Consider the following 27996-nt stretch of genomic DNA (forward strand, 5'->3'; position numbering starts at 1 on the left):
CAGATTTAACAACACAATTTCTCTTTTATTTACCTTTTTGAAATAGCCTTACAGAAAAAGAAGATCAAGACATTTGATCTTCTACCTTCTATTGCATGCACATTGATGCCCTGCCTGTTAGCAGCTCTGCAAAGCCCGTGACTGCTCTCTCACCGAGCTGTTGTTGGTGGTTGGTTGGACCGCAATCATTTCACAGATAGCCATGTGTAGTGACAGTAGCTGGGAAAAAATGATGGGGAAGAAGTCGGGCTACAAACTGGATTCTTGTTCGACAGGTTTTTGGAAACATCTCTATCACGTCTGATGGATGTGAAATTGTTTTTAGACACAAGGGTCTAGGTTCTATTTTTGCCTAGAACAAGCAAAAATAAATGATTACTTTTGTTTTGAAAGGTTCAGAAAAAGTCATTGTTCAGATTAATATGTATAAAAAAGTGCCTGGATGGATTATGAATATAATGAACAGGCTTATTTATTGCAAAAGAAAGAAGGAAAGAAAAAAAATTCTAACAGCCAACAACAGCAGTTAATCCTATTCACTAAAATATGTGGGTGGGGGTGGAGACTAACAACACAGAGCCTTTCCACCCTGGCACACCAAACCAGGAAAGCCTACTCACTTCAGTGCAGTCATCACATGTCAAGGATGCTGCTTATTTCATAGCTGTTAGTGTCGCAGCATCATGGGATTGGACGCAAGAAGAACTAGTCACAGATAGCAACCAAAGAACAAAAACACACCATAGGAAAATGCTCTCAAGTAAATTACCGAACTGGTAATGGGAAGGAAGGTCAGTAATGTTCTTCTTCAGGACCTAGAGGAAAGAGTCTTAGAGGCTCAACATGCCTGTGCAGCGAGAACAACAACAAAGCACATTGTTTGTCTGGTAGCTTGGTGTGTAGGACAGAAACAAACTGCTGACCTCTCTTGACATCTATAGGACGAAGAAGAGTTGGGCAGCTTTACAGTTGCACATAGAGGCAGACAAAAACACAAAGAGGCTGGTCGTGAGTGATCAAGCCCTAGCAATTGCGGGCAGTAGTTATCTGGTCTCAGCTGGTTGGCAGATCCCCACTTTTGTTCAGCTGACAGACGAGGGTCCAGAAGGTGACTAACAAGATGAGGCCAGGGAGCCACGTGGCCCCCTCGAGGATTACAAGCAGCAAGAAGAAGGTAAAGAGATTACGCTCAAAGCAGAGCCTGCTTTTTTAACCTTGTAACTGTTGTTACACTGACAGCATGGAAGGAAACTCCTGAGCCAAAATATCATCTATTCCCAGATTCTCTTCCTTTGCCTCTCCTTCCTCCCTTGCTCCCACTGCTCGCCCATTCATGCAATCACCTCTGCAGTGTACTGGGATCCCACAGCATCCAGGAACTAACGATTGCAGAAGCTGAGTTTTGGTGCCTGCCAAGAACCCCTATGCACCGATGAGGAGACTTTTATACATTCTGCTAAAGGACTCGAGATAAGGAGATTCTGGATTTTATTGCTTTTTGCCACAGTCACTTTACAAATGATAACTTTACACTTTAGCCCATCATGCTTTTGAAGTGGGGACTATTCTTAACTTTGTGTCTGTTTACCCTCCAAGCAAGTCAAATCAAAGGTAAGAATCATCTTGTAGAATGAAGAAACTTTCTTTAAGATGCATCTGATTGATAGCTTACTAAAATGTAGAAAATAAAAGTGACTGTTCGCATTCCTTTAAGTTTGGCCAGTGACAAATTATCCTTTAATGCAAAGATCTACCTGCAAGTTTGTTTGTTTTTTTAGCAAATTTAGTGGTGAAGTTTAGAGGAACAACAGGGTATTTCTGTTTTATGTGCATGAGACTCTGTTACCTAAATTACTCTCCCGGCAGGCTACAAAATGCCAGTTCACCCTCGGAAAGATCTTTGATTTTTAGATGTCAAGCAAATGTCAAGCAGATAGCGAACCACTCTTAAGGTCATGAATATTCAGTGTGAATTAAACTGGTCGTGACATCTAATAGGTGTTCACTGAGAAAGATAGCGAAATTTCAACAGGGATAACATTTTCATCGGCACTGGTTGTCTTGTTCAGTGTGATGTGCCCGGGTGAGCTCATTATCCTGAAGGAAACAAAAGCCATTCTGTTCCCAGTGTCGCAGGACACTAATCTTTTCTGGCTTGTAATTCTGCTGTGGGGCCTTTTTGCGGATGCACTGGGCATTAAGGCCCGTGCCAACACTGCCCTCCTTTTGCCTAGGCCCTCGTGTCTGTGCATGTGCAAATGAGGCTTCAAGCAAAACCAATTCAAATGTTATGCTATGAATCTTAGGAAAAAAATGATTTGGCAGCTTAACTTGCTGAAATGTTTGGAAACTATTTTGTTCAATCAGTCTGCCTGACAGTCTCTAAACTGGAGGCTACGTTCCTCATAAAGCTACAGGTTACAATGCTAAGCATTCATTGCATTTTCTTGGTCTTATGCTACATTTGGATTAAAGAGTACTGCTCATTTCAAAGGGTTTTATTTATGTAGTGGAGTTACACATGCAACATATTGACAAATGCAAAGTAATGAACATCTGTCTAAATAAGGCTTCTTTATAACTTCCAAGTTTTTACATAGAAATAACATCAAGCATAATGAGGTTTCTCATGTGATGTCATGTGCACAGTGCTCAAGCGCTGTTTAGCATATTGCACGTGATGCAACCACTTCTTACTGTGGAAATGTGTTCTTGGAGGTTTCTGACACTCACCAGGAGAAATGGGTTCCAAAGAAGGTGCAGCATCAAAGCACTCATAGTGGTTGCTTTAGTTGCTAGAAGACTGGTACGGTTTTGTGTAGTTGCTCTTTCATGCTCTGTAACGACTAGCCTTCAAAGTAAAAATGGCACCCTTTGAAACATGTTGGCTATAGCAGCGGTCCCCAACCCCCGGGCCTCGGACCGGTACCCGTCCGTGAGTCGTTTGGTACCGGGCCGCGAGAGTTGAGGCTCAGGTGTGAAATGTATGGTTTTCAGGGTTTTTATCGGTTTTCAGCGTTATTTTGTTATCGTTTTTATCGTTAACTCAGTTTTCCTGGGTCTTTTCATGTGTGTTATGAATAAATCTTCTTTTTTTCGGTACCGGTACTAGTTTTATTTTGTTGTATTTATCCGCGACACCTTAAATGCCGGTCCGTGAAAATATTGTCAGGCATAAACCGGTCCGTGGCGCAAAAAAGGTTGGGGACCGCTGGGCTATAGCACTAAGCCACAACTTTTACTTTGAAGGCTAGTTGTTAGCAAGAATTTGCAGACGAAGATACAGTCATTTGTGGCAATATACAAGAAACCAAAGCATCACCTTTTCTGGTTTGTGTTGCACTTCTTACTGCAGCCCAAAGACCACCCAGACAGTGTTTGCAATGTCTGTCGCTTACACTCAAACTGCGACCGCAGCAATAAGCTAGTGACCAGTCACAAGGAGGTTTATATCAGCTGGTTTTGGGAATTTTTCCCTAGTGACAGATTGTTGCCAGGCAGTCACCGATTGGTCTCTACATCTGTGTGACTGGAACAGTGACCGTCCAGCAACCAGTCAGTGATTAATCATTTTCCCCTCATGACTGATGGTTGTGGACTGGTCCCTAGGTCACTCGATCCTACAGTGATTGTCACGTGTCCCAAATGGCGGTCAAGTTAATGCCACCTGATTAGCGGTCACATGTGTGCAAAACCTAAATAGGAGACCCTATGGAAACAATCGCCACCAACATACTGTATGACTTCCAAAAAGATTATGAGACTGAAACTAGGACTCAGTCTGGGACTATGTTATAAAAGATGGACACAGCCACAGTGATATCACCTGGATTTCCACCTTCAACTGAAGCATTGGCCTGTCACTGTCTGAGTTATTTCAAAGAAGACATGATAAGTGAGGAATTGATGAGACAGTAGAAACATATTTTTATAAGGTGGCAGAACTAAGATGCAGATAGTGACACTGCATCCATCTTTTATGTACAGTCCAAGGTATTAATTAAATGAAGTTAACATAAATTAACACGGTGGACAAAGACAGAGTGTACACAAGCATTGCCAGCTGCTTGATTGCAACACATATTCTATCAATGTAACAGCTTTGCAATAAAAATCATTTATAATATTGCACAATAACAGTAATTCAAGTACACTGTCCACTCACTGCAAATGTTTAAACTCACTTCTTGAAACTGTCACGTATGACAATGTTTGTGATTCACAATGCACTGGTGCAACATGCAAAACAGCTCCGTGTGCTTTCATAGATATGCAAAATTTAAGTACTGAGATAGCCCACTCTCTGTATCTCCCCAGAAATATACCAGCTTCAGCTAAAAGCTCTGAGTCGAATACAATTGCAACAGTAATTACACACTCCCTATTTCTATTTGTCCGTATTCTTCATTCTCTATCCTAATCCTGAAAAGGCACAGTTTTCTGTTTGGGCTCAATGACCTCCAGACTCTGTTTTGGGGTTCATAAATCCCAGCTTATTCTCTTAAGAAGTCCTCAAAGGTTTGCCACCTGGCACGACAATGATTGCTTTCTTCTAAAATAGCTTTATTCAATGGGGTAACTGTGTTGGAGAGACTGACTGGCACACTAGCTTTTGTAATGGCGCACAATTACCTTCCTGTAATTCACCAGTGTCACTGAAGCTCGTAAAGATTATTTAATTAAACTGATCAGAAAATTAGAGCAGCTCTCATCCTCTGTGCAGCATCTCAGCGGTATAATTCATGGAAACAGGGGAATCTGTGTCATTTCTTCAATGCCTTCATTTGCAGAATTGTTCTTTTCTAACCACTGTAGCTAAATTTAATCTCTTTAAGGTTTGCTATACATGCACACCCTTATTCGACAGTAATCCACACGCACGCATTTCTGCTCATTCATACTTGGACGTGGCCCAGCACGATCTCATCGCTTACTCTTTTAGCCACTCACCAGTCTCAGTGACGTAACGTGGGTTAAGCTGCACAAGGTCAATTCAACTTAGAAAGACTTTCTCCATATGTCTCTGCATTTTTCCAGTCACAAACAAGCACCTCTAAGATTTAGTCTCTGGATGTCTTCATATTGAAGTAAACTTACAAGCTTGAATCAGTGTCTGCGCCTTTAAAAAATAATGAAATCACACACAGAGGCTGTCTTTGGATTAGACAGTCCTAAAATACATGTACTCTATGTGTGATTTCCTTTTCACTACAAATGCTCTTTAAAAGCAGCGGTAAAGCAAGCAGCAGTTAACATACCAGATGGCACCTTGCTGGATAAAATACCTGTCAAATTAAATTCTCTCTGGTCATAGTAAGTGCTGGCTGCCCATTTTCTGATATGACAAGATTAATAAGGGTTATTTGAAAGGGCATGAGAGCATTTCAGGATTGCGTTTCCTTAAATCTGGATGGATTTTTTTGTGAGCCACCTTTTAAAATGTGGAATTCTTCATGTGAAATATATTTTGGCTGTCTCGGTCTTATTTTTAATTTTTTAAACCTGGATGAGACGATATTTGGGTGAGATGATATAAAGCTGGAGCATTATCAACATAGACGGTATAAAGAAAATCCCATGAAGTCACATCATGAAGCCTCAGCGTTTTTGCCATTGCTGCTGCGACTGTGAAGCTGCATACTCATTGGCTACTGACATGTGATGGACAAGCTGTTAGTCACTAAACATATCCTGAATAATCCACTTATCTGACTCTTGATCACATGATGATGATAATTGAATAAAACTGATAATTGATAAATGATCATAATTTACAAGATGAGCCTAATGTTCAATTCAATATGACCTGAGCACTGAGGTCATGACTTCTATGGAACCAGAAGTCTTTTGAAGGCATTTGTGCTTTGACTTCACTTTTTAGAAGCAGAAAATATTTAAATTTTATCCTGTAACACTAGTGAAGACTGACAAACCTGTTTAGCAAGGTCTGTAATTCATTGTGATATTAAACAGGAAATTGATGGCTAATTCAAAAAACAATAATACGCTTATGCCAGATTAGTTGGATTCCCATCAGCAAGAAATAATGAACCTGTTAAAAATGCAAATAACAAAGAAACACGTTGCTGTTTAATGCAAACCATTCAGCCCAATTTATGCACAATATGTGACTCACTATATGTGACTCACTTTGGAGCATTTAGTACATGGAGTGCAATTTTACCTTTGTTTTGTCACCCATCAGTTGTTAATTATCCCAGCCATCCACACAAACACTTGTACTGCTGCGGGAGAAATCTCACACCAACCTTACAGTCAACAGAATTACATCCACTTATCATGAAGTGTTTGATTATTCATGTTGCGAGTAAAAACATTCTGCCTGACTTAATAACTTCTTCTTTGTGACTCTTGCAGACCTTCACGACCACAGTTTTTCTGGACTCAGGGATGTAAAGTACCGACACTTTCTGGAAGCTTCCAGGCCAATCCCACATGCAACCAATGTCAGAGCAGAGCAGGGTGGACATCGGGGAAAGAGGTCAACGATCTTCACTACGGGTGTCAAAGTGTGTCCCCAGGAGAGTGTGAAAGCAGTCATCGGCAGCCACCGGGCCTATTACAAACTCAGAGGTGAGATGAAATGAGCAGTGTTAGACTTTAGTGTAAGCTTATACTGTACATGGAGTCTTTAAACATTTACTTTGTGCCTAATCACAGCAGAGTGTATTAGTATAACAAGCCTGTCCTGAAATATTTAGTCTATTAGAATAAGGGGCAAACAGAGATGTCCTAGCAGTTGAATGAACAGCTACCAAATTGGATGTTTTATCCAATCAAAACATTTTGTAAAGACAAGGTTTAGTCAGCTAGGTCCATAGGATTTTAAACCAGTGGATTTTAGAGCAATCGATATGTGACTGACATGTAATTCAGGAGTTTTAACAAAAGCAAATTACCTCGATTTTTAAACATAGCCCCACACATTCACCTGATACTTCTACAAGGATTCACATCATCAATAAATGTTAGTGACCTGGTTCCACTGGAAGCTGTAGATGCCTGTGCCACCATCTCTGATGGATAGTCGATGAAGTATATTTATATTTAGTCTGTCTAAAGAGTTTTTTTTCCAGGACTATGAAAGGCTAATCTGGCTTTCCTGTTCTTGAGTGTAACCAGTGGTTTGTATGTTGTTATAAATCCTCTGTATTCATGAAGGAGTCTCTTGACTGTTGATTTTGACAGTCTTGTTGAGAGTTTCTTGACTTAGTTAGATGTTGTGAAATAGTTTTTCTTAACCAAGAGAAGACTTTGGGGATCATCTACTTTAGCTATCTTCTGTGTCCAGAGCAGGCCAGCGAATTCAGTCTTTTTAAGAATATAGCAGATTTTTTTAGCCATCAGAATTGTTGTCTGAAGGCCAAGAAAGATGCCAAGCAGATTGACTTTACCAAGTGGATCATCATGGCCTTGCCATATTGGTCCATTTGATTGAGCTTTATTATAATTATGTATTTATTTGATTTGATTTTCGGTTGTTACAGACGGGACAGACATGACTGGGGGATAGGACAGGGAGAAAGAATGAAAGAAAGAGAGGAAGAGAAAGAAAAATAGATGGGAGAAGAGATGGTGAGACAGGGGGAAGACAAAAAAAGAAAAACAACAATGTAACAGATTGTTGATTGAACCACTGGTAAAGTTTTTGCAATCTCTCTGAAGAGTTTATTTTGTTTTCTCGTTGTAATGAGGGCCCCTTCACTTGCATCAACACTCTTTGGACCTCATATTTAGAGTTCCAGTGAACATCTAACAAATACAAGTTCAATACTTGAAATAAACTAATGATTTTTCAGTGTCTATTTGTTATAGAACAACAAGAAGACAGGCCGTATCAGGCCAATTTACCTTGGAGCCTCTCCCCTTATTTTAAAGCTGAAAGTCTGCACTTCAATCACATCAAATTGTTTTTTTTATTTGCAAAAGAGTTTGTTCTAAGTTCCGTCATTGCTTTGGTCGCAGACCACATTGCCACAATAGATTTAATGGCGCTATGTCTCTAAATCTTAATGAATCTCACTGAATACTCCCTCATCCATGGTATGATTTTGATATTTAAAAAAAAATCTTTAGAGTCTAGCTACACTGCAAAAATCCCTCGTCTAAGAAAGATGGGTTATCAGTGATTTAATAAGCTAAAATTGCCACCTTTGTCGTTGCAATTGGTTATTTAAGTGTCCCAAAACAGCTGCAGTGGCGTATGATTTTAAAATGAGGCAGATTAATTTGTTGTATGGGAGATGCTCAAATCATTACAGAAATGATTTTATAAGAGAACAAATTTCCCATGGGCATCAAGTTATTGAACAATATGGTGCTTGTTTCAAAATAAATGGATAAAAAATAATGTCGCTTCGGGACAGCTTTCTGTTTATAATTTTAATTTTCGCAGAAATGTCACAGGCACAGAATGACTTTTGAATATACACTTTGACATTTATGAAACAACAGCTATAATACTGTTTGTTGCGGTCTCTGTTATTTCACATTAAATCTGTTTTGTGATTGAATACATCTATAAGGTACTGTTGTATGTGTGCTCATATGTAAAGCTCCATTGAAATTCCTCCCCAAAGGTCATAATAAGCCAACTGTAACCTGTAAATCATGACTAGCTCTGTATACTAACCGATGGCAGGACTAATATCAACAACCCTCTTTAGCCTGAGTTATGTAATTGTTTTCTAGCAGGAATTCACCTCCTGTCTATTTATTTTTTCTGTCCTTTTGATTTAAATCAGATCAGATGGTGTCTTTTTTGGTAGTACTTTAAAAAATTGTGATTTATCTTCAGTTTGTCAGGAAGCAATTTGGGAAGCTTTTCGGATCTTCTTGGACAGAGTGCCAAACTCAGAAGAGTACAGGGCCTGGGTTTACACCTGCCAGCATGAAAACCTCTGCATGGACGACTTGGCTCACAATTTCAGCAGCTCTCAGGAGCACCTGGACATGGTCGCCAGAGTGAGTGTGGAAGTCCACTTTCCATAACAGTACATTTGTACTCTGTGCTTGCTTGGTGTAATAGTAATGTAATAGCTGATATCATTTCGTGTGTGTGTTTGTTTTTAATTTCCAGAGAGTAGCTGAGGAAAATGAAGGGTAGGTAAACTTCCCTCTGAAATGTGAAAGTGTTTTCTGTGCGTGGAGTCATTTTTTTAAGAATCAGCTACACTCCAGAAAGGAAAGGCTTTTCTTTTCTTTTCTTTTCTTTTCTTTTCTGTAACTGTGTAAAGTGCCTAGTAATTGCCAAAAGACTGACAGTTTTTTAATATATGTTGTTTTTGCAACAGCAAATATTTTTACGCTCAATTACAAACAGAAGAATGTTGCAGATTTTTTTTTAAAAATGGTGAAGGTGAAGATCCCTGAAGTTTTTTAAATAGTATTTTTCTTCCATTTTCAGAATTGAATCTGGGACTGCAGAGCCAGGAAGTGAATGTGAGTTTGACAGATAAACACCATTAAGGTTGAAGCAAAACAGACTTGACTTAAGCCACAACCACACGCCGAGAGATTGGTTGGCAATCCGTTGGCAACCAACAGTCGCTAGGGAAAATATGCATTTCCCGACTGGTTGGCGAGTAGTTGTGTCGTTTTGGGCGTCATAAAACATTCATAAAGATATCATGATTTAACTTATATGTTGCTTTATTGCGTCAGGCACCTGGACTCCGCCTGTGATTCTCCTTCCAACTGAGGCTGATGTGGTAGGTCAACTATAACAGTTAGAACATTAACTCATTGTCAAGTTTCAGTTTTTTAATTAGTAGTAAAAAAATGCCATGTGGATTTTGGTTTGCTAGGTTAAAGAGATAAACCCCAGCATGATGAAAGAAAACTATGAAGAGTATATTGTTGAGTTCAGGATCACCATCGTGGATCCGACATACAGCGAACTGCTCAGTAACCCCGAGACTGCACAGTACAATGACATCGCCCGAGACCTCAAACAAAGGGTGAGTTTAAGCATCAAGTCCCCCTCTGTATCTTACTCCTGTGATCGTCTTATTCTGTCATTAAAAACAAAAGCCCTTCTTAATGGCGGTGTTATGTAACAAGGTATTCGTGATTGCCAGCTTGTATTACATTGCAGCGTTAGGTCTAACACACACCCTGATTGATTTAACAGCTTTAAGGGTAACTGCAGGACTTAAGACTTCTAAATGAGCGTGAGCCTGGAATAGTAAGTTCTAATTATCTCTGACTAAGAAGGCCGGGATAGATTCTCACCACAGTTCAAACAGCCACTAACGCAGAATTTCGTTAAAGAAATAGGTGTAACAGTCAGAGCGAAAAAATAACGTTTTATTTGGGCAGGTCTGTGAAAAACTAAAGACACTCTTACGGCTTCTACAGGAATTACGAGTGTAAGTAGCAGCTAACAGATTGCACATCTGAAACATTCAGGTGTGTGTTAGCGCTGTACAATATTTTTTTGCTCGTGGAAATTGCAAAAAACAAAGCAAAAAAACACCAAAAGCTTCATCTCCATGAGATATGTGGAGATATATTTATCACAATCTGCAGCTTCACGTTCGATGAGAAACAAACACAGCATATTCTAATGTTAAATGTGAGCTTATCTCTCCAAAAGCTAAAGCTAGGCTAAAACTGGGTCATGCAACAGGAGAGCGATTCTAAGCACAGCAGTAAAACATCAACAGAATGACTGAAAAAGAAAAGAATCAAGGTGTTGTAATGGCCTCATCGAAGTTCAGATCTCAATACAATTTAAGAGAGCTGAGGATCTACGAATGCCCACAAACTTACTTAAAGTCATTACTGCTAAAGGTGGTTATTGCAGCTATTGAGTCATGAGGTGATTCAGTAGCTTGCATGAGGTACTTAGTTTTTTACAGGACTCCACAGAGTCCTAAGCTATCCTGTCAGTACCATACATGTTCTTTATCAGCTTTTTCCAACAGGTTGAAGCTGTATGAGTGTATGAAAGTCCCATTCCATTAAATAAAAATGCTGCAGATGTGTTTTGCATCATTCTAAATATGCATTTTTCTGCATGGGGCTGCAAAGAGTGTGGACAGATTTTCTAGTAAGTGTAGTGTCAGGGAGCTGTTTACCTAGTTCATGTAGCTTTCAGGGCCTAAGATCTTGGAATAATGTTAAATCTGGTGAATTGAGAAAATTGCATTAATGCTGACTTTAGTTCACTGTGGGCATTACAAAACTTCCATATATGCCTCATGATTGCAATAGTTATGCACTCCATAATGTCCAAGCTGGATTCAAAAACTCCAAGTTAAAAATTGCTCTAATTTTTTTTTAACAGTAACAACAGAAAATTCTAGGATTTCTTTCACATTTGTTTTAATTATTTTAATGCTCTTTTCATTTTTTCTGCAGATGCTTCATGTGTTTGAAAAAGTTCCAGGATTCAAAGAGATACGTGTTCTGGGATTTCGGTGAGTTAAAAGAGGATTAATTAGGTTTATCGTAAAAAAAGAAAAGAAAAAAAAAGAACATAGAAATGGAAACATTGATTACGGTAAAAACACATCCTTCTTTAGTTTTCCCTTAAAATAGATTTTATTGAAACATTTCATTGCTTATGTCTCGAGAGAAGCTATCCCTTCTCTGTTTCATCTTATCTTTTGGCTTATGCCCGAGTGAACAACTATTACCACTGTCAAAGGAGCTTGCAAAGAAAAGCGTCTGGACTTCTTTAAGTTGCTTGAAGACGTTTCACCTCTCATCCGAGAAGCTTCTTCAGTTCAGTTTCAGAACTGAAGAAGCTTCTCGGATTACCACTATTACCACTGGAGTCTGTGTGTTGTGAGGCTTTCTGACATGATTTATCTTGTTGCTCAGACTGGAGGATGTGTCTGTACGGTATGCTGTGGTCTTTAATGGAGAAACAGAGCTGAATGAGGAACCTGAGGGTTATGTCACAAACACAGGGGAAGACGTAAATGCTCCTAAACTAAAGCACATCATTGTAAAAGCGTTAAAGCAGGAGACATCACTACCACTGGACATACAGACACTAAGCTTTGAGGCTGGTAAGCAAAATATCACACATTTACCTGAATTAGATATTAAGTTTGTGTTCAACATTGAAGTATTTTAACACTTCCTTCTCAGTAACCACAGTTCATCCAGTTGCTGAGCTCAACTTGAATCCTGTTGAGACTGTAATATCCGAGGATGACACCACAGAGGCACCAACAGAGGACAACGCTCTCACCCAAAGTTTCTTCCCCACCTTGGGAGTGATTGAAACCGCATTAGAAGCTTCTACTGTCAAACCAGAAACACACACGTTTGTGCCTTTCATCCCCAACATCCTCCCAGAAGTCACTTCTGCCTTCACAGTGGAGAATCCTTTATCGGCAGCTGTAGAAGAGGAGTCCACAAACGATGCTGCAGAGGAGGCCGTTACACAAGGAGCAAAAGTGGAGACTCTCGCAGAGCAGGTGGAGGAAGCGGAGACAGAGGTGGAGGAAATACCATCAGCTGAACATGAAGAAGGAGGTGAGGGTGAATCAGAGGAGGAGGTAACAAAAGGTAAGGCTTCCTCAGGTTAAATGTTTATAAAGCGGGATGTTTCAAGAAGTGAAAGCTCTATTGATTAACCCACCAGTCTGCGTAGTGGGGATTCCATTAAGAGGTATTGACAGATAACAGGAAGAACCTCAGAACAACTCAACAACGTGGCCATCATTATTGGTTTTCTATATCTTGTTTCTCTTAATGGTGGTAAAGCTGTTGAAGGATGACCTGCTGTTAAGGGCTGGGCAGCTCAGATACATAAACAACATTAGTGAGGATCGAAAAACAAAAGACACCCAGGCAAGAAAAGTAGGGAAAAGGAGCTTACAGTAAATTTTCAAAATTAACAGAAAAAGGCAGGGAAACAAGAATACAGATAGTAATATATGACAAAGTTGTTCCCGGTTGTTTGTACAGAACATTCATACTTCAGAGGAAATAGGAATGTCAGTACAATTAGATGTGGTGGTTCAGTTGTGCAGATGGAGATTTTTCATGCTGAGAGGATACATTATATTAGAACCCATTACTAAGTAACAACCTGCCGGTGGTCAAGTCATTACATTCTCATGCTGTGCAGGCCAACTTAAACCAGCAACAACTTGATTTTTAAATTCCAGACGAGTTTCCAAAGAGACTCAATATATCATGTCCTCGGGCATTGAGAGAAATGTGTATATAAAATGATGTACGACACATGTGCTGTATTATTATTTAGAGGAATGAGTAGGAAAACTTACAATGCCACTTAAGTTCACTGATGTTTAAAACCCTGCCACAGCAATACAGTCAGGTTAAGTTGTGGACCTTGAGCCACTGTAAAATTTGTATTCTTTTCATTGAAGACATTGTGTTGTAGATTTGCTGCAGTGCTTCAGAACATTTTCCTGTTGCATGACACAGTTTCAGCCAAACTTTGGATGTCAGACAGATGGCCTCAGATTTGATTCCAGATTATTTTGGTAAATAAAATCCTAGTTGATATTATTTCACAATAATGTGATTTGTTCACATGCATCTTTCCAAAGCGCTTCATAACCCTTCCTAAGGATCCGTATCTGTTCAGTCTTTTTCTAATTGCGCTTTCATGTATTTTAACATTTAACATGCTAATTGAGGGCTGTGGAGTCTGAAAGACAGTTTTTAGGGGTTGTTTTTAATTTCACTGAGCATTGCATGCTCTGACTTTGGGATTAATTTTCCAGCAGCTCTTTTGAATATTTTCTACTCGGGAATAATCTTTTTCGCTTTAGAATAGTGAATTTCAAATTGTTTGAAGATTACCTTACGACACTTCCCATATTAATGGGCAGCAACTTTTGCTTCTCTAAGATCATTGTTAATGTCTTTCCTCCTTGGCATTATCTGAAAACACACCTGAATGCACCAGACCAGCAAACATCTGGTCTACAGAGGTTGTGAAAGTTGCTGATGAACAACTAACAAAGTGCATTTGATTATCAGCACCTGGCTGCTACTTACAGCCTAATTCCTATGGAAGATGTAAGAGTGTAAGAGTGATGTGCAAAGTTTCTTTTTCACACGAGTGGAGAAATTTGGTGAGATTTTGGCATTATAGTTTGTCTTTTTAGTCTCTCTACTTACAGTTAGGCTAAGCAAGGATAACAGTTTCTTTACTCTTGTTCTAAAAGATGAAATAAATATAATAATTATACGAAGAAACAACAATAAAAGAAAAGAGAGAGCTATAAGTAACTATGGTTTAATGAAATGGAACATGGAGTGAATATTAAAATGACTGAAGTGACTTGGCTAACAGCAACAGCAGCAGATCAGGGTATTAAATAAATGTGACTGGCATGGCCTCAGACATACAGTCAAATGATCAAAGCAGGGAGATAACAAGATCTGGCTCAAACAGCATCCTATGATTCATAAGTCGCCTGCAAGTGGTGCAGCTAGACAGCTAGTTATTTTTGTCTTCCGTGCAACAAATTTATGTGGAAGTACACCACAAAAAATTACACATAATATGCTTTTTGGGGTAAACTTCAGATACTCAAAATAAAAAAAAATATAAGCACTGTTGCTAAAGTGTTTTTTGTATAAGATATTTAAGATGATAAGATATCCACATGGGAATAACTGCTGTAGATGAATGGTTCCACATAAAAGCTCTCCTAGAAAATTATAGTTACTAATGTAACTCAAATTCTATGATTGCTCATGCTGATCACTCCTTGTATCATCCTGGCTCTGCCTGTATTCCAGTTATGGTCATACATAACAATAAGTGTACAAGTACATTTAAATGCAAAATATCTTCTTCCTTTTCCTGCTGTGTTTTACGTTCAAGAACCCAGACAAGCTGATGGGGGGAATGAGAATCCAGATCAAAAGGATGAGGACCTTTCTGTAACAACTCCAAACCTCCAGCCTAAGGAAGTTATGACTGATGCTGAGGTTTTGACTGACCTATCACTGCCTACTTACCCTATCCCAATTTTGGAGATGTCTATCACAGAAACAGCAGCACCAGTTTCCACACCATCACCACTTGAGGGCAAAGTCCAAGGCATTGAACCAGAAACAGATGTGAAGTCTTCGCCATCCCCTGTGGACAGCAGCAAAGCCCCTGAGGATGCCAATGAGTCAAGTGGAGGGCACAGTGGAGTAGCCCCGGTCTCAGTGGACCTTATTGCTGAGAGTTCAAACAGTCAAAAGAAAGGAGGACAGAGTCAGAATGGTACAGAGTTGGTGTCCAAGCCCCATGAAGTGGAAAGTGGTAGTGGAGTCGCCTCAGAGTCTGAAGAACGCCCATATGAGTCCACTGCTGCCCCAATCATTAGACAAGCCAGCACACCTCTGATGACAGCAGTGGATAAGAGCAAAGAGTTAGTGGTTTTCTTTAGCTTGAGGGTCACTAACATGATGTTTTCTGATGACCTGTTCAACAAGAGCTCTCCTGAGTATAAGACACTGGAGAATACGTTTCTTGAACTGGTAGGTACACAAGCATTTGTGCTTGATATCGTGCTTCTCCATGTTTCATTCTCATACTTGCTTTTGTAGCCCAGAGATGAAAACTCTCAGTTTCAGAAAGTGCAACCATGTTTCCAAAAAAACTGAAAGTCACTTTGTGTTAATAAAAGCACAACTGAATAATTTGCCAATCGATTAAACCCTACACGAAGAGAAATATCCAATGTTTAAATCAGGATTTGTTTTTTAAAAATGTGTTTACTTTTTATATAAAACACCTTAAAAGGGTTATTGTTCCAACTTTTTGGGAATGGGGTTTGGGAATTTCTTATTCTCTGTTTTGTTGTTCTATATTAGTGAGGAAGCACAGTGCAATAAGCCTTATCCTCACACCAGCTTTTAATCCCAAAAAGTTATTGTAATGAATTATAAAAAGTTATATTTTTCATTATTAAATGTTGTTTTCATTATTTTTGTAAAGTGAGGTAAAGCTTTAAACAATCGCCAAGGTGGTAAAATGATTCTGTTTCACTCAGACACAACACTCTGGGTCCAGAAATTCGCCAAACCCTGGAGCTTCCAGTAAATCTGGGCCTAGGAGACAGACGACTTTAGCCTCCATACCGGTATTTTTTTCCATATTGGAACTGCAATATAATTCTAATGCCTCAGAGAAAGTTAACTAACCTTTTCCAAATGCAGTAACTAAAAAATCACGACATCTCTTAACATTTCTAACAGTTCTCAATTATTCAGCTTTAAACTTAAGCTTTACTTTCAACCTTGTAGTAAATTATAGACTCTCCTGCTAGCCTGCTACAATGCATAGTTTTTATCTGTAAGTCTGATTCTGTTTAGGGGGTTTGACTTTGTGTGTTTCGCCTTAATGTTTGACTGCAGTTTTGCTTTTACAGCAAGATGTACTATGAAGCAAATTTGTTTTGCTAGTGCTTTGCTTAATGAATCATCAAATCCCAAATTTTAAATGTAGAATATGTAAAATTCAAAACCAGGCATGAGAAATTTTGTGCCGCCATGCAGACGGCTCAACAGGTTTTCTCTAAGTTGAGAATTGATACCAGTCATGGGGCATATCATGTTAAAAAGAAATAACCTTCTCATGTCTAGGTTATGGGTTCAGCATAGTTGACCATGGTGATGTTGCCAAGCTAAAAGAGAGTCACCATTGTGACACAAAAAACTCCTGTTGCATGGCCTCAGCTTACTTATCTTACCTATTAATCTTGCTTCCTGGTACAACTCTGAAGTCTAGACTCTCTTTGACTCATTGTCAGCATACTCCTGGTTTCTGCAAACAGAGGGGTGGCCATGGGTTTCTCAAAAGTTTCTCTATAAAAAACAGTAATGATTTTCTTTATTGCTCAATCTGTGTCAGGTTAGCTTAGCACAACATATCCCATTTGCCACTTGAGGTCACTGACCCCAACCAAGTAACAGAGCATCACATCACCGCTCATAAAATCAGTCTAGCTAGCTGTTTCCCCACATTTCAGCTCTTAAAAGGTTGCCTGCAAACTTTAAGGATCCTACATTTTTGTGCTAAGTTAGCTAAATCAGAGAGAGTCATATAAATCTGTGCACCTATTTCTTTAAAGTACAACACTGAAAGCAAAACATCTATGTAGTTATCCGTGCTTACAAGCTTTGTGGGAAGTACTGCAAATGTGCTACTAGCTGACATTGCTTTGTTATTATTTGTGAGCCTGTGAGTTTAAATTTACGTGTAAAGTGTATACTTCTTCAGGTTTTATCTTTTAAACTGGGAAATGCAGTATGCAATGAAAGTGTCCTGCAGTTAGCTATTCACCGCAATCTCTGACATTTATTTTTGCATTGTCATTTATTTATTGGTATGTGTGATTTTTGCTTGTTTGGGGCCTTAAAGATTAACCCAGAGAGTGGCGGAGTAAATAGTAAATAAGTGGGCCAAGAAAATATAGTAGAGATGTCACATAGCTTTGTGAATTTTGTATATGTTAGAAAGCAACCTAGCTCAGGGCAGTGTGAGTCATGGGACCTTGGTCTGCCTTAGTCATTGGTTGTGACCCGAGGTAAGAAGCTTTAATTCTAGTCAGTTCCAGCACCACACACATTATGCTATTAGTGGTTTCCATCTGCTTAGTGTGATGGCAGTAAAGTTTATATGGACATCTGCATGCATTTTGCATCATTTATTCTGAATGGGTACCTGTCAAAATAGGCACACTGTATATATGTACTACTATTGGCCAAGAGAAAATGAAATAAAGCCAATCACAAGCTAGACAATGTTATGTTATTTTATTTGGATATTTGAGTGTATGACCTGCATATATTTTATTTTCCCCCCAAAAAAGAAGTGTACATTAGCTGCTGGCATGTATGTACATGAGGACGATGTCTCTTTAAACCTGCATTTGCTACAAGCATCAAAGAAAGAGGCATCACTTGACATCTCTGTTTAGTTTTGATGCTTGCCCCTAGGTATTTTTAGGCTCACTCAGAAGAGCCCTGCGTTCTGTGTTATGTAAAGACCTTCAAATCAAGAAGAAGCAGCAATACAAACTGGATTGTATGCATGCAGTCATGCCAGTGGGCATAGGGAACATGTGTATTTAAAAAATATATAAATATATATATTAAAAAAATATGCATAAAAATCCTGAAACAATAACACAAACAACACTCCATCTCCAATCTTTAATGGTTGCCCAAACCCCAGTTTCTGCAATTCTCCTTGTTAATTAATGTATTTAGCCGTTTTCAGATGATTGCACTGGTAAGTATTTACTATACTTAATATATTATTTTGTCAGCACCCATTAGGATTTTTCAGTCTTCCTTTAAATGGGCTTTTTAAATAAAGACAGGCCCCAGTGTATCCAGGCGGGGTTATAAATCACTAAAACAATAACGAAGAAATGTCAAATAATGCATATGATGCAGCCCATTTAAATGGATGCAGTGTTTTCTTTGTTTTGTTCAAATATACATGAACAATTAGCCTTCATACCTTTTACCACACTCCCCCATTACTCCTGTACCTACTGGTTTGTGAAGCAACCAATAAAACTGGATATGGAGGTTGGAGGGACTTAGTTTGATACAGCAAATCAAAAAAATTAAAAACTTATGGAAGCAAAATACTTCTTGGGACTTTTGACACAGATGCAGGGATATTTCATTTGGGTTTTCCAAAGCAAGAACCAGTAGATACATGTGTAACCTCAGAGAAGCAAATGTGATTGTGTCAGACTGATGAAATCATAGTTTGTGCCATGCATCCTGCAAAGGTTTAGTGTATATATATATATATAACATGGCAATTTAAAGTATCTTTAGCGTCTCAGTACAGACTCTAGTGAGAATTCTTGTAAAGAAACAAGCTTTGACCTTGCATGAAAGTCAATATAGCTGGATTGGTCATCTAAAGTGGGCGATTATAACTCAACGATTTTCTGCATTGAGACAAATGGATGACCAAACAACAGCGTGAATGTGTATTTATATTGCAAGCTGTGGCCCATTTGTACTGGATGGTGGACCCTCCAGTAGCTACACCTTCCTTAGCTAAGACTGTTAGCTATAGGGAGCTAGCTGAGAGTAAACTGCTTGTCAATGATAAGTGAAATAACCAGATCAGAGCAGAGCTCCTTAAGGCCTCTTATCTCCCTCTCAACAGCCAGGCCTGCTAAAGCATCGTAATCTCTCTCCCGCACACTGTGGTGGTTTGATGTTTGCCTCATCTGTAGTGAACATGGAGTGGCTTGAAGGAGAGTGGTTCAGATCGATGGACATTGATGTAGGCCCATTACTTGAGCTGGTTGACTTCCTTCCTGCCTAAACAGCTCTGCAATCATTGGTTCGAAGTCCCAAAAGATTGGCTTCTCACTTATCTGGACTGCAAAGTCTGACAATGCGGGGATATTTTAAACATGTCTGCATGGGAAGTTAACTTTAACTTAAAGCTAAGACATGGCTGTGTAAATATAGAGTTCCAGACAGGTGCTGTGTTGTGTACTGCCTTTTAAAAGAAGAAGGCAGCACAGACGCAGTGAAGCCAATGTGTTTGTGCTTGTTGAGTTTTGTTGGCTATTTGGACCAATGAGTTACCTTATTGCATTTATTTGTAAATTAACACTTTTACCATCAACTTAACAAGTTTAACTGATATAAATCCCCCTAGTGTCAGGTGGCAAAGGAATAGCAGTTATCTGTGCTCCCAGAATCCTCTGTTCTCAGGGTCTGTATGTTCAATATTCTGGTGTTTGGGTCAGCATTATCATTTTACATGTGCTATACACTATAAGCAGCTATAGATTATGCTTTTATGGTTCTCATGCGTTGTCCAAATACTGACATATAGCAAGATCCTTGGAACACTGGACCCTTTCCCATTACATGCCATACAATATAAGCCCGGGGAGCACGGGACCCCGTGGAGCATATGCTGGTGGCTGTAGCTCAAGACTTCTAATTAAAGTGTAAAGCACTTTGAGTTGTTGATAATACCAAAATTGAAGTAAATAAACTCATCACATTTATGTAGAACTCGAGAGATCGTGACCCTTTTTTATATTTCTCATACTTCTTTGTCATGTTTCCATTATGTATCATGTAAATGTGGAGAACAACCTAACAACATAGCGTTGTTCCTGCATCACTATAATGTTTTTCTGAGACAATCAATCCAGCTGTTGACATTTTAGAGCTTTTTAATTAGAGAAAATATTACTCAGTGTAGAAGTTTGTCATCGGGTTTTTCTGCCTGGCTTTTTGTCGCATGGTTACCATTGTGAAATATTATATTAAAACCCCAAACATTTACCCCCTTAACCTTAAAGTAACCACTGTAATGAAACCATGAAGGAAAAAACCAAACAGAAATAAAATCAACAAATTAACAAAGTAAAATCTAATCAGTGTTGATGACAACTGTAGACCTACATGGACTTTATTTTTTTGATAGGATTTCTAAATGAGTTGCTGCTTGGGTTCCTCGCCTCTTTTTCCTTAATTACCTTAATTAATGACAGCTCAACAACATGGTTGGTCAGTTAGGTAATGTAACATCTTAGGAAGAGAACCAGCATAGGAATGACCCTGCAGTTACTGCTAAATATGCTAAACAGGCCTCCTGTATGTAGTTTTTTCTTTCCTTTTTGTGTCATTGTAATTCGTTTCTAATTAGATGCTATGGCATTAAAAAAAAAAAAGCTAAAAGGAAAAAGTTGTAAAAAACAAGTAGGAATAGCAGCAAGGCCTCTTCCCAGCTAGCATGTAACAGATTATTTAAAAAATGGATATGATACATCTCAAATCAGTCTTGACTATGCTTCTCCTGTGCTTTATGTTTGTGGGGCAGTGTTACCACAGTAAGGCTGTAGTGATGCACAGATACTGGATCCAATAAACATTTACTGTCTGCCTTTGTGTTACTTTAAGGCACTTTAGATAAAAGCTTTCACTAAACAGTACAGTATATATTATAGATAGACTTGAGTTAGCTTTGTTGTAAGTGTATCATTTTTTGTCCCTGTGTTTTCTGACTGTTTTGCGACTAGAGTTAGCATGATTTGTGTTCTTATACTAATGCCTATGAACATAACCCTAATTTTATTCTGGATCTAATTACACAGCCTGAGCAGTGATGCCAGGATTTCATGCTTGCATCAAAATTTAATTATGAACTATTCATAGCATTAACACTGCAAAAAGTGACCTGAATAGCAAATTAAAAAAGAAGAAGAAGAAAAAGCTGTTGTATCATAGTGGCAGAATTAAATACTTCTCCTCCCCCGGGACTTAATCTCAGGAGGGAACAGCTCTTTTTTGACATAGGGTGGCACGTGTCTGGCATAATTTAATTACACCCAAAAATCAAAGTGAAGAAGTCCCTTTCTCTTCTTGGATCAAGAAATACATTTGTGGGATTTTTTTTCCCCCACAGATGACTAACTTTACTAATGCCTTTTAAATAAACATTGAAAGAGAATTGCTAAATCAAATACTGAAATAGGAGCTTCTCAGAAATGAATATGCTTTTCCTCTCATTCTCCACAGCTTTTGCCATATTTGCAGTCCAACTTGACGGGATTTAAGCAGCTGGAAATTCTTAACTTCAGGAATGGAAGTGTTGTGGTAAACAGCAGGATGAAACTGGACAAGCCCGTACCTTATAATGTCACAGAAGCAGTGCACTGCGTGCTTGAAGACTTCTGTAATGCAGCTTCCAAAAGGCTTGATATTGAAATTGACAGTCGCTCCTTGGAAATAGAACCAGGTGAGATGTTCTTGCTTGTCCACTGCTCTGATTTGGTTCTTCTTTCTATTTAATAGAAAATAAATAATAAGTATACACTGATTAGTGTGTAATTATGTGTTCTGACAAACTGATGTATTCCCATGACCTTGACCATGACAGAGGTCAAATTATATATGACCATTTAACATCTGTACATGTGTATTTCCATCCTCTTTCTCATTATGTGTTACTGCTCCACCACTGTTGCTCAAACTCTTTTCTCATTTCCACACCGTCCCCTTCCCATCCCATCCTCAAGTCTCACCTCCTGAACTTAAGTCAGAACTAAAACACATGAAAAATGCATAAACTTGTTTATTTATCTCTGACATTCTTGCTATTACCTTTTGTAATACAACCTTCCTGTCTCCAGACATCTGACATAAAGCTAGCTAAACAACAAGAGCTGGTTATAAGCTAACGTTACGCTAGCTAATGTTAGGCTCAACTGTCCTAAAAATCACACTTCCCCAGTTTGATTACCTCTCATATCATATGAGAGGTTATTCACTAAATGTTTGAGTCCAACAATGTGACAACTGAGGTAAACAGCTAACTGACAGTCCAGAGTTGTTTGTCCTAGAGGGCCACCGTAGATAGTATTATGCACTTGAATTGGAAGGCGTAAGAAAACAGAATTCAGCTGATTTCAATGTGAAATCTAATGATATCTAGTGGCAAGATTTTACACACTACTTTTAATTTTGTGTGTCTCCAAGCAAAAGCGAGATCACAGTTCATTCCCATGTTGTGTGAATAAAATATGCAGGCAAGGCATAGGGAACAAAAATCCTTAATCTGCACATGCAGTGAATTATGCTTGTCAATATCATAAGGTTCGTGTTTATCTGCTGTCTGTTCACAGACTGTAACAAAGGTGTTGTGTATTGTGAGTTCATGATCGCATGGAGCCATATTAAAAGCACACGAAACAGAAAGCAGACACCTCTTGTCATATCAGTCAGCATGCCTTCTTATTTCCCCTCTGAATCTGCAAACATGGAACGACTGCATTAATGCTAGTGAACACTCAGCCCTCTGTCTATATTTCTTTCACCTCTCTCTCCTGTTTCCGTTGGTTTTAGCTGACCAGGCAGACCCCTGCAAGTTCCTGGCCTGCAATGAGTTTTCACGCTGTGTGATAAACAGTTGGACCAACGAGGCAGAGTGTCTGTGTGATCCGGGCTACAGCACAGTGGACGGGTTGCCTTGTCAGAGCACTTGCACCCTGCAGCCAAACTACTGCCTGAACGGAGGCCTGTGTGAAATAATCCCAGGCCATGGAGCAACCTGCAGGTACACACAAGCTGATAAATGAAAGGAAGCACAAACAAAATGACCTTAAAGTTTATACTAGGTCCTTATTTTTTATTTTATTTTTTTTTAGCTGTGTTTGGATTTGATCCCTGATGTCACTTTCAGAGCCTTGAAGTTGGAAATCCACCATGTTTGTTTTTATTTTTCATTTGTTTTTCTTTTCTTTTTATCTTTATCCTGAATTGTAAGGCTGATGTAAACGTGTTGCTTTGTGGTGTACTCAAGGACATCCATCTCCTGAGAGCTGCTTGCTGAAAAATGTTGAATTCTACAACTGTGTTTAACAAAATTTAAAGAGATGCATCCGGAGGCAGTGCAGTAAGGATGAAAATGTGTATTTATTAATAACAACTATTATTATAGTTAGGCATCCAACTCGTAAAGGCCTTTTTAATTGTTCACAAATTTATCTTCAAGGATCATTCAGTCATTTATCAAGAACGCTACATATCTTTTTAATAGAAAGAATTTTTAATGTTTTGAACCTGAAAGCAATAGTGAGCTCTTTTGAACACGTCTCAGGAAAAAGAAAGCAAATTTTTCATTTTCTACTATGAAAAATGTCATTACCTTCAAAGGGTGCTTCTTTCTAACTTCCAGTTAGGTCTGCAAATCTGGCTTTTTTTGTTTTTTTAAATTGTTTTTGTCTTGCTTGTTACTTGTTGGACTCTGTTCATTTGAGTTGACGTCAAAAAATATTTCAGACACTTGAACATTTATTATTGTTGAATTATCACTGTAATTTAAGTACAGAATTTCTGTACTGAATTTCAGTAAAAAAAAACAGCTTTTTTAGGTTCTCCTGTCGCTTCGTCACTAAACACTCAGTGACTAAGTCCCACTGGAACGCATGGCCATGCATGTTCCACAGGTGCTGAACCTCATTAACCATTCTGGTCTGCTTCCGTGCTTTTTTCTTAGCATCATTCTGTTACACGTTGATCTGAATTCCATCTGTCTTCTAGGTTTTTTTTTTCGATGTTTTTGAAAGGCCATTCACTATGCAAAAATAGCCTTTCTATTCTTGAGGCTGATGAATGGTTTTCACTATGTGGCGAAGCTCTCATAAAGTCGTGCCTTTGTGGAAGAATGTTTAATGACATGCCCATCTGCTGGAGAGTGTTTTTGACTTGGGGTGAGGTTGTTAAGGGGTTTTCTTTACCAAGTGATCATCCAACACAGTTATCTTGCATGGCCTTCCAGGCCTTTTTAATTGGCCAAGCTCAACAGTGTGCTCTTTTTGTTCTCAGAACGTACCAAAGCATTGATTTGGACATTTTTATATTCCTGCCCACTCTCTTGTTTCTTGTACTTGTTTTGTTTTTTGCAACCTATGCAAGGCATGTATCACTTGAATCGAAAGCTCTTTTAATCCCAATTTTGGGTTCGCAGTAACAGCTTCCAAGTGAAACGTCACAGATTTTTTTTTTGCTCAACTGATGATGAAATAAGAAAGGCCATATTTGGCCATAACTGTACCCAGTTATTATATATTAAGATTTTATTAAAATATTGTGCATAACTGCATGCATTTTTCTCATCTCTTTTAGATGCCCCGTGGGTAAATATTGGCACTACCATGGGGAACGCTGCAATGAGCTGGTGTCAGTGCCGGTAGACCCGTCACTAATTGTAACCTGCCTTGTGGGAAGTCTCTGCCTTGTTTGCGCCGTCCTTGGCATTATAATATTCATCAACAAGAAATGCATAAAAACCAGAAAGGCTGTAACTTTGGTGTAAGTATGAGCCCTATTTTGTGTAGTTTGTTTTTGTATACGTGACTATTTAGTCATTTTGTGTGGTATAGCCTACTGTCTCAAAAGCATTCATAATCTCCTTCACATTGTAGGCAGACTCTTGCCCCTTATGCCTTTGAGAATACTTTGAGGGAGAACCCAGTATTTGAGAATGACGATGGTGTCTTAACTCACGTGTCCACATTACCGTGCCCGTCAACTTCTGCTTCCTCCCAGTCCCAACACTCTGAGCAAGAACATTTTGCCTCCATTGAAAATATACATCTGAGTATCGAGGTACACTGTGCTGCGTCGCACAGAAGACTAAACCAACTAAACTACTAACCTCAGCTCTTCGGCTACTAATAACTAAAATACTCCAACCAATTCTGTTCTAACAAATACGTTAGTATTATTTAACTTAGAGCAAACTTTGGGTTGATCTCCATCCTTCCATGCATTTAATCTAGGCTGACTTTTCATTTGTATTTAAAATTGCTCTGATGTATCTTCAAAATATCTGCCATAGACTGACAATCTGCTCAGGGTGCAGCCACCATGTCAATCCAAGACAGCTGGGATAGGCTCAGTGACCCTCAATTGGATGAGCAAAAGAAAATGGATTGATTGGTGGACGAATTACATTACAATGTGAAAAATATACTGCAGATTAAATCATTCACTGGGACTGAACATCCTCTGGTATATTCAGTAGACACTCAGAGGCTTTTATCGACAAAATGAAAGAGTTAACCGCATGATCCATAACAAAAACCCAACCGCTGTGTGTAGTTTTAACAGTGAACTGTGTGCTGATTGCTGTAGGTAGAGTCTCCTGGAGTAGACCCTTGAATAGTTAAGTGTTTGCTTTCATTTGCCTTTTATATGTTTATCCTGTTCAAATGCCTTTGTTTTAATAATACATTATTGAAGCGCACTGTAAATATGAAGCTTTTCTACTGCCTGCCTACGCAGATCCCCAGACAACTCTACACAACAAGATCAGAAAGATTAGTCTCAGAAATGGTGGATTTTCATCACTGTATACCACACAATGAGGTAAGGAATATAAATGCACAATGTAAAATTGAGCTGTTATAAGATGTAGAATACGTTTAAAGTTATATGCACTGATATTACAATTTAGGTGTTCAATAAGATTTAAAAAATAAGAAAATGTAATAACTTTAAACTGTAAATATTTTACAGCTATATGATGTTTGCAAAAGGTAAACCATCCGAGCAAGCAACTGTTTGAATGATTTTTCTTTTTACTCACAAACCAAATCACTGTTGACATTTGTGCAATTATCGCATTAACGCCTTCAAAATAAATTCTAGACCTCTAACGAGTAGTTTCAAAATAAAATTGTGCCCATCAGCACTTCAGCAGCGTGCCTTTTATCATGTACCTTATGATTTAAGCAGTGCAAGCAAGTTGTAGATGCAGTTTCATTTTGTCACGTATAATTCCACCTGAAATGAGTCCGTTTTTATTCTTGCTCTTGTCTGTTCCAGACGTGGCGACTGTCAAATGAATACAGAACGTGTCATGTTTTAAGGGCATCGGATAACGAATGTTTCGACGTTTCAGTTCTCTGATGACTCCTTGTTCGTTTGAAGATCCGTCAACGAACTAACACGGTGCGAAACAGGAGGGAGGAAAAAAAAGAACTAATGTTGCTGTCTAACTGCATATGGGTGCAGATACCGTAAAGCAGTGATCAAGTTTAATTGTTCATAGTGATGAAAGACTCTTGTTAGACAGAGAGCTATGGATACTGCTGTGCACTTAGGTTGTGTTCAAGTGGAACCTAATATTTATTTTATATAATGAATGGTAGGAACATTTCCTGTATACCCTTGACAAAGGTTTTTCTTTCCTCACAATGAGGTATTTATTATTTACATAAATACAAGGTGTTTACCACCACCTTGCTTACAAAAGGTGGTATCTTTTGTTTAGACTTTATGATATTGTTTACGGCAATGCCATCTTTAACATTACTGTGTTCCAAAAAGAGACTGAATGCATAAAGTATTTGGTCATACTGCATTATTCCTAAAAATACTGGCGTCTGTACCATTTACAATTTTTAACCACTAATCACGTGTCCATTAATACCAGGACATTTGTTTTTGCACATTCTATTTAAAACAAAAGAATAAAAAGTTTTTGAATTAACAAAAACATTTTTCTTTGTTTTGGCAGCTCAGAGTGTGTTAGGTCTGTGTAATTTGATCATATGTAAAGAACGAATAAAGAATGAGTTTAAAGCCTGACGTCAACGAACTTGGTTTTTGAAATAAAATCAAGATTATTGTGTTTATGAGTCCTAAAGCACCGTACAGTATCCTCCTCTTACAGTCAATTCACATGTACTACTAAGTCTTTACGCAGTCTTGTAATTCCTCTTTTTTTAGTAGTTTTCAGCAATTGTTCTCCAGCCTCTTTGTGCGTTGGCTGAACCCCTGTTGTGTCTACACATAACAGAAAACATTTTTAAACCATTTAATAAAAAAAAAAAAAAAAAAAGACACATTGCTAATAGCAACCTGTTGCAAAAACACAATTTTTTCCAGTTTCTTTAGTTGAAGCTATGAAAACGCCAAAGTAACGCCAGTAAGTGGTAAGAGGTGTTTTGGAGCGATGATTCCAAGTTTGGAATTTTCACTTTTTAAAATTGTAGTCAAAATGTACTGAGGAGGTCAGGAGCGAGGTGCCAAAGTGCGTTTCTACAGCCGTCTGTAAAAGACGCTGGAGCCTCTGTCATGGTTAGGGGGAACAAAAGCCTGCTAGCATCCAAAGCAGAGCTTTAAACATCCTTCAAGAAACCTGGAGAACCATTCCTAAAGACTACTTAAAGAAGTTATGAGAAAGCTCCCCAAGAGATTTCTGGCTGTGTTAAAGAATAAAGGTAGTCATACCTAATATTCACTTTCAAGCTCATTAGAATTGTAAAAATGTTGCTTTTGCCTTGTAAACTGTATTTCTATATATGTTTGCACATGCTTTAATAAATCAGTGCACCTATTTCATATTTTTATAGCAAAATACAAAGAAATAAGGGGTGAGCCAAGGCTTCTGCAAAGTCTGTACATTGAAACAGCCTAAGATCCTTGAGTTTTAATCCTGTTGATCACGTAATTGGACTCACGAGCATC

The 27996-nt window shown here is 38.6% G+C and overlaps 1 protein-coding gene and 1 long non-coding RNA gene across 3 annotated transcripts; one reads left to right on the plus strand and one right to left on the minus strand.

Moving 5' to 3' along the window:
* Positions 1–5: 5 nt before the first annotated feature.
* impg1b (interphotoreceptor matrix proteoglycan 1b) lies at positions 6–27976 on the plus strand. Its single transcript, XM_040042273.1, has 18 exons — positions 6–1611; positions 6379–6594; positions 8819–8985; positions 9101–9123; positions 9428–9462; positions 9685–9731; positions 9828–9980; positions 11386–11444; positions 11851–12041; positions 12124–12546; positions 14849–15495; positions 16011–16100; positions 21538–21757; positions 22864–23074; positions 24646–24831; positions 24945–25128; positions 25807–25890; positions 26350–27976. The coding sequence occupies exons 1-18, from the start codon at positions 1545–1547 to the stop codon at positions 26431–26433; spliced, it is 3087 nt and encodes a 1028-aa protein (XP_039898207.1). The 5' UTR covers positions 6–1544; the 3' UTR covers positions 26434–27976.
* LOC120740134 lies at positions 15250–22972 on the minus strand. Of its 2 annotated transcripts, none has more exons than XR_005697320.1 (4): positions 22836–22972; positions 21650–21802; positions 16710–16783; positions 15250–15357 (listed from the first exon to the last, which is right to left on the minus strand). It is a non-coding gene; the product is annotated as an uncharacterized LOC120740134 (long non-coding RNA). The 2 variants fall into 2 exon arrangements; XR_005697321.1 differs by lacking the exon at positions 22836–22972 and adding an exon at positions 22123–22309.
* Positions 27977–27996: the final 20 nt, after the last annotated feature.

Source organism: Simochromis diagramma, unplaced genomic scaffold, assembly GCF_900408965.1.
Source record: "Simochromis diagramma unplaced genomic scaffold, fSimDia1.1 OVJJ01000304.1, whole genome shotgun sequence".
NCBI lineage: Eukaryota > Metazoa > Chordata > Actinopteri > Cichliformes > Cichlidae > Simochromis > Simochromis diagramma.